Consider the following 14880-nt stretch of genomic DNA (forward strand, 5'->3'; position numbering starts at 1 on the left):
CAGGTGCTGGCAGTTCCCTGTCACTACGCTACGAGTATATAATTCTGCCGCCCCTTGACCGTTTCTGTTCCTGCTCCGCTGTGTATATACATTACCTCTCCTCGCTGCACGGGGTCCCGGCGTCCTGCTCTCCTAGCCAGCCAATCAGTGTGTTGCCCAGCCGCAGCTACTAATTGGTTGGGCAGGAGAGCAGGACGCCGGGACCCCGTGCAGGAGAAAGGCAACGCATATACAGACACAGCGGAGCGGGAGCAGAGGGGGTTAGGGGGCAGCAGAATTACATACTCGCATCGTAGTGACAGGGAACTGCCAGGACCTGCCAGACTCGCAGCAAGATTTACCCTGCGAGTCGGTAGGTGTGAAGGCACCCTAAAAGTTGTTTTTTATGACATTAACTGCATCACCTGCCGAACAGACCTCAGGACAGATCTTGGATTAAAAGCAGCTATCCGAAGGAACAAGCAGTTTGGGGGGGTTACATTGTGGGTACAGAGTCACTTTAACCCCCTGAGTGCTGTGAACTGTAAAGATGCTGCATACTGTAAGGAGCAGAACACCTGTCACTCCTTACAGTATGAGGCATCTGTACAGAGAGCTGCTTATAGTCTGGCATCCTGTGCATTGCATCCCCACGTAACCCCCTGGTGGCCAGACTGATCTCACACTTCACCCATAGCTGCATGGAAAGGGGTTACCCCCTCGGACGTGTGCAGTGTGTGCGTGGGGGGGGGGGGGGGGGAGGTCATACTCACCATAGATGTCTTCTTTCTTCACCAGAGCCAGCACACTGAGCTTCATGTCTGCCGGGATCAGTCTCTTTAAATGTCTGCTCAGCCAATCAGCGGCTGCAGCAGGGTCCCACCCCATCTGCTAGCTGGCTGATGGGAGGGAAACCAGGAAGACAATAGAAAAAGACCAGAAGGACAACAGAAAAGAAGAATTCACTTAACCCCTTCCTTTCTGGCGCTGGTTTATTCAGGTCGACATCTGGACCCAAACATGGACTTCAGAGATGAAGTCCATGTTCGTGTCCGAGTGCCGACCCAAAAAATGTCTAACACACAACAACACTATACACACACAAACACAAAAATGCCAGACAGGGCCATTTCTAGGTAATTTTGACTACAGGGCGAATCCTGCTAAAAGACGTCTTCTTTGAGCTGAGGCATCACTTTCCCCTCCATCTGGCCCAGTCCTCCATGATGATTTCTTGCAGCTACAATTCATCTCTTCTGAACCTGCCAGACAAACATCTTGGGTTCCGCACTTTTACAACAACTTCCATTTTTTTGTGTCTTGTCCAGAAAAGTCAGTAGCTATGTGAGTTGCCCCCTGTATGTAGGATGCCCTTCTGTGCCACCATGTAGTAATAATCCTCTCTGTGCTCCCCCCATGGTTTGTTCACATATAGTAATAAACCCCCCTGTGCTCTTCCCCCATAGTAATAATCCCCCCCTGTGCTCCCCCACCCATAGTAATAAGTCCCCCTGTGCTCCCCCACCCATAGTAATAATCCCCCCTGTGCTCCCAACCCATATTAATAAGCCCCGCTGTGCTCCCCCCATAGTATTAAGCCCCCCTGTGGACTACTGTCTGCTACCCTTTTGTCCTACCCATTGTTCACACCTCACACAACCCCCTTCAAGATTTTATCTGAGCCTCCCCCATACTCTCAAAAATAACCTGAAAACCTATTTCTTTAAACTAGGCTACAACCTATAATAACTCTGCTCCACACTGTGACTAGCTGTACTTTACCTTCTGTCTCTCCCCGTATCTTATAAATTGTAATCCCTGGCGGGCAGGCTCCTCTCTCCCTATGTAATCCCTGGCGGGCAGGCTCCTCTCTCCCTATGTAATACCTGGCGGGTAGGCTCCTCTCTCCCTATGTAATCCCTGGCGGGCAGGCTCCTCTCTCCCTATGTAATACCTGGCGGGCAGGCTCCTCTCTCCCTATGTAATACCTGGCGGGCAGGCTCCTCTCTCCCTATGTAATACCTGGCGGGCAGGCTCCTCTCTCCCTATGTAATACCTGGCGGGCAGGCTCCTCTCTCCCTATGTAATACCTGGCGGGCAGGCTCCTCTCTCCCTATGTAATACCTGGCGGGCAGGCTCCTCTCTCCCTATGTTAGTCCTGGCGGGCAGGCTCCTCTCTCCCTATGTAATCCCTGGCGGGCAGGCTCCTCTCTCCCTATGTAATACCTGGAGGGCAGGCTCCTCTCTCCCTATGTAAGTGCTGGCGGGCAGGCTCCTCTCTCCCTATGTAATACCTGGCGGGCAGGCTCCTCTCTCCCTATGTAATACCTGGCGGGCAGGCTCCTCTCTCCCTATGTAATACCTGGCGGGCAGGCTTCTCTCTCCCTATGTAATACCTGGCGGGCAGGCTCCTCTCTCCCTATGTAATCCCTGGCGGGCAGGCTCCTCTCTCCCTATGTAATCCCTGGCGGGCAGGCTCCTCTCTCCCTATGTAATACCTGGCGGGCAGGCTCCTCTCTCCCTATGTAATACCTGGCGGGCAGGCTCCTCTCTCCCTATGTAATACCTGGCGGGCAGGCTCCTCTCCCTATGTAATGCCTGGCGGGCAGGCTCCTCTCTCCCTATGTAAGGCCTGGCGGGCAGGCTCCTCTCTCCCTATGTAATACCTGGCGGGCAGGCTCCTCTCTCCCTATGTAATACATGGAGGGCAGGCTCCTCTCTCCCTATGTAATCCCTGGCGGGCAGGCTCCTCTCTCCCTATGTAATCCCTGGCGGGCAGGCTCCTCTCTCCCTATGTAATACCTGGCGGGCAGGCTTCTCTCTCCCTATGTAATACCTGGCGGGCAGGCTCCTCTCTCCCTATGTAATACCTGGCGGGCAGGCTCCTCTCTCCCTATGTAATACCTGGCGGGCAGGCTCCTCTCTCCCTATGTAATACCTGGCGGGCAGGCTCCTCTCTCCCTATGTAATACCTGGCGGGCAGGCTCCTCTTCCTCCATGTACCAGTCTGCCATTTACCTTGATGTAGTGTGTTTTGATCTTGTACTGTTCCTGATTGTTACCCCATCACTTGTATAGCGCTCTGGAATCAGGGGCGCTTTATAAATAATAATAATAAAAGAAGCTTCTCACATGGTCTTCTATACCGAATGGCAGAGTGACAGGACCTGATGTTGTGCATATCCTCTACTACAAAAAACGTAAGCATATATTACTGCCTCACTTCACGCAACTCCGTACTGTCATCCTGTTAGGCCAGCGTCTTCCATCTCAGGCCCTTGAGGCTTACCTAATTCTATTATATAAAGAAGGGTAAGGCTGGCGACCTCTGTAGCCGCTACTACCCGGTATCCTATATCCTTTATGGTGGGCTAAGGTGCTGAGCAGTCTGGATTCGGCTGGAGTCCTCAATGTGGACAGTTCTGCTAAGCTATCATCCTTCTTGGCACAGATGAGGTAATTGGGCCTATATGACAATAAATATGAACATAAAACCGATGCTTTTGCAATTTGCTTTTATTTCCCGCCCTTTTCAGATTATGCCTAAAATAAGAACTATTCTCAACTCTCCCGGTGAAATAACAAATTTGAAAATAAATTTCACTAAATCTGAAGCCCTTAATATTACCGCCTCCCCCAATACTCTTCCCAGATATCCCCTTTATGAGGGCCACTTCTTCAATTAGATATATATCTCTTACTCCTGACCCGGCTAAGCTCTTTGTGGCGTATTACACTCCGGCCCTCAATACCGTTCCCTTTGTCTAATGGATAGGCAAGGAGAACTATATTAGAACCTAGATCTTACCACGCTTCTTGTACATCTTTCAGACCCCACCCATTCTTCTCGCTTATTCCTTCTTTAGACCTGCTAGGAGAGGGTTCTTTCGCTTTCTTTGGTCAGGGAGGGCTCCACGACTGGCCCACTGACATCTTATTTTGAAACGGGAGGATGGAGGTTTAGGCCAGATCTGGCCACCTACCATAAAGCCCCTCTATAATGCAAATGGTGCGTGTTAGTTAAATTAGGACACCCCTCCTTGAGCAGACATGGAGTGCTCTCTGCTAACAGATAAAACCCTAACATGCTTATGGAAGCCCAGCATACTCCCCGTTATCTGTCCACTATCCTCTTCTCTTTGTGTCTATTATGACGGCACAGACCCTTTATATCCTGATATAAATCATACTCTAGATGGTATAGAACGCCATCCTTTTTGTTTAGGACAGGCCTCTCTATAACAGATTTGTGCTGGCGCTCATGTGGTCGCTGTCCCTCTAACAAACCTCTTTGGGCTTCTGTGAAAGAGGTTATTGAAAAAGTCGCACGGGTGAGACTGGATCTCACTGCTACCTTAATACTGCTGTGGCTCCCAACCAAATCCTTCCAACCTCAAACTAAGGATTTATCCGCACATTTTCTTACAGCAGCCAAACTACTTGTACCACTACAATGGATCTGCTTACGACCCGGCAATGGCAGGTTAGATGGCAAGATGAATGAGCAAATATCCATTCTTGTTTTAGTTGCTGTGCACAAATTGTTAGAGCCAGTAGCGAAATTTGGTGGGGGGCAAGGGGGGCGGTCGCCCCCGGGCCCACTCAGACAGGGGCCCACTGAGGTCTTAGACAGTTAATGCTGTCTGCAAAAGCTATTGCTTTTGCAGACAGCATTAACACGTCAGTAGTGGCCGGAACCGTATGCGCTCGCACTCCTAATGAGCGCATACAGTTCCGACTGGGCCAGGATGTGATTGACACAGCATCAGGAGCCATTGGCTCCTGGCTGTGTCAATCATTCTTGTGGCCGGAGGCAGCGTTATGCCTCCAGCCACAAGAGGCTGCGCTCCGCATCCGCACACGCCCCCCGAACCGCCGAGCCCACCCCCTCCTTTATGCCTCTCTTGCGACCGCAAGCACGGTCTTGCTTGCGGCCGCAAGAGGCAATCTTGCCCCTGTCTGATGCGTCGCTCCCTGGGGGATTCCCAGGGAGCGCACGTATCAGGAACCTTAGTGCGCGTCGCTGGGACTTCCTGTACCGGAAGTCCCGGCCTGGGCGCACACTCAGCTTCCGGATGTGTGCGCTGCCCAGGAATCCCCCAGGGAGGGACGCATCAGCTGGGGGCAGAAGAGAGGACAGCAGCGACGGGGGAGCGCTTGTTAGGTGAGTTGTGTGTTTGTTTTTTTTAATCTGCTGTGCAGGGGGCAAACTATAAGGGGGGATACAGGGGGGGAGCCATCTATAAGGGAGGGATACAGGGGAGGGGAGCCATCTATAAGGGGGGATACAGGGGGGGAGCCATCTATAAGGGAGGGATACAGGGGAGGGGAGCCATCTATAAGGGGGGGGGGGATACAGGGGAGGAGCCATCTATAAGGGGGGGGGAGCCATCTATAAGGGGGAATACAGGGGAGGGAAGCCATCTATAAGGGGGGAATAAAGGGGAGGGAAGCCATCTATAAGGGGGGAATACAGGGGAGGGAAGCCATCTATAAGGGGGGGGGATACAGGGGGGAGCCATCTATAAGGGAGGGATACAGGGGAGGGGAGCCATCTATAAGGGGGGATACAGGGGGGGAGCCATCTATAAGGGAGGGATACAGGGGAGGGGAGCCATCTATAAGGGGGGGATACAGGGGAGGAGCCATCTATAAGGGGGGGGATACAGGGGGGGAGCCATCTATAAGGGGGAATACAGGGGAGGGAAGCCATCTATAAGGGGGGAATACAGGGGAGGGAAGCCATCTATAAGGGGGGGGATACAGGGGGGGAGCCATCTATAAGGGGGAATACAGGGGAGGGAAGCCATCTATAAGGGGGGATACAGGGGGGAGCCATCTATAAGGGAGGGATACAGGGGAGGGGAGCCATCTATAAGGGGGGGGGATACAGGGGAGGAGCCATCTATAAGGGGGGGGATACAGGGGGGGAGCCATCTATAAGGGGGAATACAGGGGAGGGAAGCCATCTATAAGGGGGGAATACAGGGGAGGGAAGCCATCTATAAGGGGGGGATACAGGGGGGGGGGGAGCCATCTATAAGGGGGGAATACAGGAGGAGCCATCTATAAGGGGGGAATACAGGAGGAGCCATCTATAAGGGGGGATACAGGGTAGGGAAGCCATCTATAAGGGGGGGATACAGGGGAGGGGAGCCATCTATAAGGGGGGGGGATACAGGGGTAGCCATCTATAAGGGGGTAATACAGGGGGGGCATCTATAAGGGGGCAATACAGGGGGGAGCCATCTATAAGAGTCAGCCTACCCACTAAACAAGGGTGTAAAGGGGCCAATACAGATGTGCAGTGTGTAGAGAGATGGAGATGGTGTCAGAGTGTGGAGCCTAATATGTCTGTCTGGCAGATTCTGTGGATTCGTGGCTCGGAGAAGTTCTCATAACGGCCCAGGGCAGATGGAGAAGAAGATGAAAAGGGAAGAACTCTGATCAGAGAAGACGTCCCCTGTGAGTCACTAAATATATCTGCACTGTAATGTATATGGTGTGTAGAGCCTGTGTAGAGCTGGGGCTACTGCTAAATGACTTGAAGAGGTGATATTGCTCTGTGTACAGTGGATTATTCAGTTGCAGCAGTGGTGTTAGTCAGTATGTGCTGGTATTAGTCGGTATGTGCTGGTATTAGTCGGTATGTGCTGGTATTAGTCAGTAAGTAGTGGTGTTATTTGTTACTTGTAATCTGGTACTGTGTTTTATTGGATTTAGTATAGAGGATTTAGTCAGTAACAATATGGTGGTGATGGTAGTGGTTGTGGCGATATTTCCCCCTTGTATACTGGTATTATTGGTAATACCATATATATATACCAGTAGCATGCACTTGGTCGAGGAAGGGGGGCTCCAGGTTGACAGTCTGCAGCCCTCAGGGTATGCTGGGAGTTGTAGTACAGTAGTACAATCCTCCGATACCTGCCGCTGTAGACAGATGTATTGCTGGAACTTCAGGGCTGATGGTTGTCACCCACAGGTTGCAGCCACCAGGAGAATCAAACTGAGGACAAGAGTGATGCTGTCTGTGGAAGAAGGCAGCTATATTTTTCTAATCTTAAGCCCTTTTACTTTTTTTATGGTTCTATATTCTAGATGTAGAAGCCTCTTACACGGCTCTGTATCCTTATTCACTATAAGAAATGTAGAAGAATATTCCCTTTATTATTCAAAAAAATCCTTGTCACCTGCTGGGGTTCCCTATGGGTAACGTTGGTTGGGGGCCCACTCAGCCTCACTCGCCCCCCCTAGGCTGAACCCCTAGCTACGCCCCTGGTTAGAGCTTTTCTTTTTGGTTTACGGTGTTGCCCCCCTCCTTGTCCTGCACTCCTCTAACATTACCCCCTCCCCTTTCCCATACTCCTCCCTACCCTCTTACCTTATCCTGCCAGATAGCTTGAAACAATCAATTGTGCGAGATAATATGTCTTTGGAAAGATGATATTGATATAGCTCCTTAATGACTTTTTTGGCATTTAATGTACACTGCACATGGTCCATTTGTATGGAGCTGGAGGATTTTCCATCTCTATAGATAAATATAGTAACTGCTGCATGATCAGGGCTTCCCTCCTCGACAGGCCTGACATCTACCTGAGGTTGATATGTTCTCCCCATGTTTGTGTGGATTTCTTCCTCTGGTCTGATCACATTCTCATTGTCATTACACTCTCATTATACGGCGTATACATATCCATGGATACTCGGATTTCAAGCCTCAGAAAGTAACTCACCACCGATTGGGTCAGCGGTGTTTGTGACATATACTTTAATGGGAATTTAGATTGTGAGCCCTGATGGGGAGAGGGATGAAGGCTCTTTACAGAATGGCAGTAATGTTATTATACGTTACAGCGGCGTGTCTCCTCCCACAGTGTGGACCCGGCCTTACCACCATCTCACTCGCATCCACGTCTGGTCAGGTTTCTTCCACGATATGATCGTCTTTGTGAACCTCTACTCCAATCCTACTAAACCACAAGCCAAGCGGCACCCCACATGGAAGGAGAATGGAGCAGCCATCACTGGACTAGCCTGGCTCCGGCCCTACCATACACATCATCCACCACATTACCGTATATAAAGTATATATTATATCCAATACAAAAATAATAGTAACAAAACCCAAAAAAATAGCCAAACCTTCTCGAAGCCTTAGAAATAAGAGAATTTTCGAGTCCTGTGAGACCTTTGGTGCGCGAACAGACTGGAGCTCTTCATAAAGGATTTGCCACACTCGGCGCAGTAGAAGGGCTTCTCACCACCATGGACCCGCTGATGGGAGACAAGGTTGGAACTTTTTATGAAACTTTTCCCACAAATGGAGCATACAAAGGGTTTCTCCCCTGTGTGCGTCCGCTGGTGCGTCACCAGGATAGATTTCTGGTTGAAGCTCTTGCCGCACTCAGCACAGGAGAAGGGCTTTTCCCCAGTGTGAATCCTCTGGTGTCGGATCAAATGTGGTTTAGTCGAGAAAGATTTTCCACATTCAAAACAGAAAAATCTATTCTCTCTTTGATTAAATCTTGGTTTTCGGAAAAAGTCAAGTGTTCTGGTAAATCTCTTCTCTCGTTCATAACTAACAAGCGGTCGTGCGGTAGGGGGCTCCCTCTGAAGGGCCGTTATACTGGGGCCACCAGCAAATGATCTCCACCAGTCCGGGCAACCTGCTGCCTTATCACTGATAATCGGATTTCCTGGAAAAACTGATCTACTACTGAAGATCTCCCCGTGTTCAGTAAAGTTATGGACATTCTCAGAACCCATATCCCAGCTGTCGTATTCTGGAATCCCCATGTCTGTATACAGCTGCTCTACTGGTGTATACACATTGAGGCTACTCTCTGGACAGACGTCCACAGGGACGTTGAGGTCAGACTCCGGGAAACCACAAGCATCCCATGACACAAACTCCTCCTTAACATGAGTGTCTGATGGCTGCACGTGACCAAAAGTGTTAATACCAGTCGTAGCTGAATTTCCATGGTCACATAACTGGGGTTCCTCTTTAATGGATGGATGATAAGTGAATGAAGAAAGGACTCTGCAATCCCAGGATGTTGCCTTATCTCTGACAGGAGCATACAGTGCAGAGGTTAAACAATCATGATCATTTCTAGGTGCACCACAATGCACAATGGTGTCCTCCTCCTTTCCTCTATGATCTTCTCTAGGTGCACTACACTGTATAATGGTGTCCTCCTCCTTTCCTCTATGATCTTCTCTAGGTGCACTACACTGTATAATGGTGTCCTCCTCCTTTCCTCTATGATCTTCTCTAGGTGCACTACACTGTACAATGGTGTCCTCCTTCCGTGTCTTCTCCTCCTCATGTCCTCCATGACGCATCAGGGATTGTGTAGAACACTTCTGATCACGGATACAACTGATGTTCAGAACTCCAGATGGACGATGCTCACTGATAGACGGATCTGTAAATTATACAACATACAACCACCATTACCTGCAAGAGCTGAAGACCTCATTCACATGCTGTCTGTAATCTGTACTGGTCACTGTACACATGTACATACATATATACACTGCTCAAAAAAAGGGGGAACACTCAAATAACACATCTTAGATCTGAATGAATAAAATCTCAGTGATACTTTGTTCTGTACAAAGCTGAATGTGCTGACACCAACATCCCACACACATCCCTGGGAATCCCATGTATTACCAACTTTGCTGTAATGTCCATATATATATATATATATATATATATATATATATATATATATATTTATATATCATAAAAATGAAAGTGTCTGTCCTATATAGACTTCCAAACACCTGAACCGTTTGACCCCCAATTTGGCCCACAGATACATTGGGTGCCTGGGAAGGTTAGAGCGAAGGTCCCGTTTGTGCCAGATGTACAGGAGGGGAGGGGGAGGGGGAAGAGCGCCCCATAGAGATGAATGGGAGAATCCCCACACTGCACACACAGGTGATGTAATTAGCTGCAGCTCTCCAGCAGTAATGGCAGTTGGAAGCCTTAGCAACCAATAGGATTACTACTTTCATTTTCACAGGGAGCTGGAATCTGATTGGTTGCTAGGGGCAGCTGCCTCACAACAGATCCACAGAAATATATACAGTAAGGGTACAAACCCACTTGACGTATTTGCTGCGTGAATCAGTCTTAAAAATAAGCAGGCAAAACGCAGGTTGGCTTTATACAATTGTTCTGCGTTAAAATACGCAATTGCGTATTTTTGAAGCGTGAAGCTACATGCGTTTTTCACACAGGTTGTTAACAACTGATGCTTTGCTAACAACAAGCTTCACACTTCAAAAATACGCAATTGCGTATTTTAACACATTCAAAAATACGCAATTGCGTATTTTAACACAGAACAATTGTATAAAGCCAACCTGCGTTTTGCCTGCTTATTTTTAAGACTGATTTACGCAGCAAATACGTCAAGTGGGTTTGTACCCTAAGGGTGCCTGCACACATACCGTATCGCTGTGTATTTATCGCTGCGAGTTTCTCACACTTAAATCCACAGTGATACTGATTGCTATCAAGGCAATGTATGTGTATTCTCACTGCGTGTTTGGTGCGATTTTTACATGCGAGTTTTGATTTCTAATATGATTTTAGCAGGCGAGTTCAACACCACAAAAAACGCAGCTACTTTCATGCGAGTTTGATGCCAGTTTTGTGCAAGAAATAAGCAGCGATACGGTACGTGTGAAGGCACCCTTAGGGTGCGTTCACACATACAGGATCTGCAGCAGATCGGCAGCAGATTTGATGGCGCAGATTTGAAGTTGCAGATTCAATGCAAAGTAACTCTGGGCCATCAAATCTGCTGCAGATCCTGTATGTGTGAACGCACCTACCGGGTCCGCAGCGAGATCAGCTGCGGATCCAATGTTATTCGACCCTTTGACACTACATACTCGCAGAGATATTGACATCCTGCTGCGAGTATGTAAATTAACCCCCTTGGTGGCCGGAGCATAACTTACACTGACAGAGGCGCCCATCATCCCGCTGTTAGATGGTGCAGGCTCCCTCCAGTGTGTTCAGTGCTGTGCTGCTGCCGGGCACGGCTCTCTCCTCACGGCTCTGGACGCTGCACACTCCGCTCCAGCTTGCTTTGGGGGGGGACGTTGAGAGCCGTGAGGAGAGAGCTGTGCCCGGCAGCAGCAGCACAGCACTGAACACACTGGAGGGGAGCCTGCACCATCTAACAGCGGGATGATGGGCACCTCTGTCAGTGTAAGTTACGCTCCGGCTGCCAAGGGGGTAAATTTACATACTCGCAGCGGGATGTGGTGTGAAGGCACCCTAACAGTGTACAGTGTATATACAGTGAATGTATACAGTATGGGGGCTACCTGTGAGGGGTGGAGTGCATACAGTATAGGGACTACCTGCAGGGGGGGGGGGGGAAGAATATGGGGGCTACCTGCAGGGGGAGTGTATACAATATGGGGGCTACCTGCAGGGGGGAGTGTATACAATATGGGGGCTACCTGCAGAGAGGGAGTGTATACAATATAGGAGTACCTGCAAGGGGGGTAGGGAGTGTATACAGTACGGGGGCTACCTGCAAGTGTGTGTGTGTGGAGGGGGGGGGGGGGGGGAGTGTATACAGTACTAGAAACTTTGAAACCTCTTCTGTGTTGTCCTCACAGGGGGGTGTGACCCCCAAACTACACACTACAGGTATACAGGACCCCAGACCTATACGCTACAGGTTTACAGGACCTCCATTAACACTGCCAATGTTGTATATGACCAGGTTCAGCGTAACACTACATAACCAGGCTGTATATAACACTGCCAGTGTTGTATATAACCAGGCTGTATATAACACTGCCAATGTTGCATATAACCAGGCTCAACATAACACTACCAATGTTGTAAATAACCAGGCTCTGTATAACACTACCAATGTTTTACATAACCAGGCTGTATATAACACTGCCAATGTTGAATGTAACCAGGCTGTATTTAACACTGCCAATGTTGTATATAACCAGGCTCAGTATAACACTGTTAATGTTGTATACCAGGCTGTATACTGTATAACACTGCCAATGTTGCATATAACCAGGCTGTATATTACACTGACAATGTTGCATATAACCAGGCTGTATATTACACTGACAATGTTGCATATAACCAGGCTCTGTAAACAGTCTGATCACATGATGACATCTCAGTTTGGCTATTAGGTATTTAGGATGTTTAAAGTTTAGTTTATTTCTAACCTACAATTTACATAAACAGTTCAGAACTGTCGGGGTATATAGCGCATTGTTAGGGCCACGGCGGTGTCCCCTGCTCCGGACCGCCGCCACACCCTCTCTCCCACTTCTGCAGCAGCCGGTGTCCCTATGCAGGGACCCGGCGCTGCTGTTGCTTCGGCCCCGGGGGGCGCCTCACCTCAACGCGCTCCTGTCCGTCGCTGTGCCGGCCGGCGCGCGCGTCCCCGCCTCCTAGGGCGCGCGCGCGGCTGTCTCAGATTTAAAGGGGCAGTGCGCTCCTAATTGGCTTGTATGTCAATCACTCCCCTATAAGTTCCAGCCCTGCCCCCTTCCAGGTGTTGGAGCCTCTACATGCTTCCCATAGCGTTTGGCCCAGCTCCCTGTTGTTCCTGATTCCTGTCCCCTACCTGGTCCCTAGCCCTTGTTCCTGCTCCCCTGTCACTTCATTGCTCCTGTGTTCACCCTGTCACCTGCGGTTACGCCTACAGACCTCTGCCAGCACCATCTCCTGCCTACTGCTCCTGCCACGTCTCGTCTGCCGTCACTAGCAACCAAGCCAGGGGTAGCGACCTGGGGGTCGCCTGCCGCAGCAAGTCCGTCCCGCCTTGCGGCGGGCTCTGGTGAAAACCAGCGGCCCCTTAGACTCCGCTCCCTGGTGAGGTTAGTGCCATCGCTGGGCCACACCACTGTGGGACCGTGATGATCCTGTTGCTGCTAATCTCCGAAACTTCCTGGCTGAGTTCCGCTCTGTCTTTGAGGAACCTGCCCGTGCGTCTTCGGCTGAGACTGCTCTCCTCAATCTATCTCAAGGAACATCCTCCGTTGGTGATTACGCCATCCAGTTCCGCACCCTGGCTGCAGAACTAGACTGGAATGAGGCCGCCCTAATTGCCACCTTTAAAAAGGGCCTGTCCAGTCGAGTGAAAGATGTGCTCGCTGCCCGAGACCTTCCTACCTCCTTGAACGAACTCATTCTACTGGCTACCAGAGTCTACACCAGGTTTTCCGAGAGAGAGGAGGAGGTCCGGTAGGAACGGCGTTTGAGTCTGCCCCGTCGCCATCCCCGGCTGGCACCGGTGTTCCAGAATCCCGTTGCTCCTATGCCCCAGTCGTCTCCAGAAGTTCCTATGCAAGTGGAACGAGCTCGCCTGACGACTGATGAGAGGGCCCATCGACTGGAGCTGAATCTCTGCCTCTATTGAGGTGGCGCTGATCACTATCGGCAGAGATGTCCCCAACGTCCTCAGCGTCCGGGAAACGCTCGCACCTAGGTCCGGTGGGAGAGGTCTCCCTAGGTCTGAATGCCACCTCTCCAAGGTTGACTATGCCAGTCTCCATCCAGACACCCTCAGGGCAAGTTCTCCAGACTACTGCCCTCATCGACTCTGGCGCTGCTGGCAGTTTAATTCTGCTTCGTTGGTCCAAAGATGGCGGCTACCCGTGATCCAGCTAGCCCAACCCCGGTCTATCTCTTCGGTCACGGGCGAGATTCTTACCGAAGCTGTGCACTGCCAGACTGCACCTCTAGTCCTCCAGGTGGGCGCCTTACATCAGGAGAGGATCTCCTTCTACGTCTTGCGCCATTCCTCTTCCAACATCCTGCTGGGTCTTCCTTGGCTGCAATTACATACCCCTAAGCTGGACTGGAGAACTGGGGAGGTTCTCAGCTGGGGTCGTTCTCAGCTAGGGTCAGGACTGTCCAAATCGGTGTCTGAGGTCTCCTCAGCCCAAGTGCTCTACGAGGTCACCTGCTTGCGCCAAGCCTCTATCCGGACTACCGGAGGAATACCAAGACTTCGTTAATGTCTTCTCGGCCAAGGAGGAGGACTCTCTACCACCTCATCGGCCCTATGATTGCCCTATAGACCTTCTTCTAGGAACTTCTCCTCCACGTGGTCGAGTATACCCTCTCTCTGTGCCCGAGACTGAAGCCATGTCCTCCTACATCCGGGAGAACTTACAGAAGGGCCTCATCCGTAAATCCACGTCTCCCGCTGGCGCTGGATTTTTCTTTGTGCAGAAGAAGGACGGTTCCCTCCGCCCATGCATAGACTACCGGGGCTTAAATAAGGTGACTGTTAAGAACCGCTATCCTCTTCCGCTAATCCCCGAACTATTCGACCGTCTCTGTGGAGCTAGGGTCTTCTCCAAGCTGGATCTCAGGGGAGCATATAACTTGATCCGTATTCATGAAGGAGACGAGTGGAAGACCGCTTTCAACACCAGAGATGGGCACTACGAATATCTGGTCATGCCATTCGGCCTATGCAACGCCCCAGTGGTCTTCCAGGAATTCGTGAATGATATGTTCCGCGATCTCCTCTACGTCTGCGTCATTGTCTATCTTGACGACATCCTGGTCTTCTCCCACGACCAGCAGACCCACGTGTCCCATGTACGGCAGGTTCTACGAAGACTACGGGCCAACCATTTGTATGCCAAGCTGGAGAAGTGCGTTTTCCAGCAGCGCAGCCTGCCGTTTCTTGGATACATTGTCTCCGACCAGGGCCTACAGATGGATCCAGCCAAGCTCTCAGCTGTTCTCCAGTGGCCACGTCTTGTGGGACTTAGAGCTATCCAACGTTTCCTTGGATTTGCCAACTACTATCAGCAGTTCATCCCTCACTTCTCTACCCTGGTCGCACCCATAGTGGCTCTCGGCCA

The 14880-nt window shown here is 50.5% G+C and overlaps 1 protein-coding gene across 1 annotated transcript in view; it reads right to left on the minus strand.

The window, feature by feature from the left end:
• Positions 1-7733: 7733 nt before the first annotated feature.
• The window catches only part of LOC138798927 (zinc finger protein 586-like), a 39939-nt gene continuing 32792 nt past the window's right edge, over positions 7734-14880 (minus strand). Inside the window, exon 5 of the mRNA XM_069979550.1 lies at positions 7734-9416. Coding sequence (XP_069835651.1) covers positions 8140-9416 — 1277 coding nt within the window. The 3' untranslated portion in view covers positions 7734-8139. The remainder of the gene's footprint in view (positions 9417-14880) is intronic.

The sequence above is a fragment of the Dendropsophus ebraccatus genome, chromosome 8, assembly GCF_027789765.1.
Source record: "Dendropsophus ebraccatus isolate aDenEbr1 chromosome 8, aDenEbr1.pat, whole genome shotgun sequence".
NCBI classification, from domain to species: domain Eukaryota; kingdom Metazoa; phylum Chordata; class Amphibia; order Anura; family Hylidae; genus Dendropsophus; species Dendropsophus ebraccatus.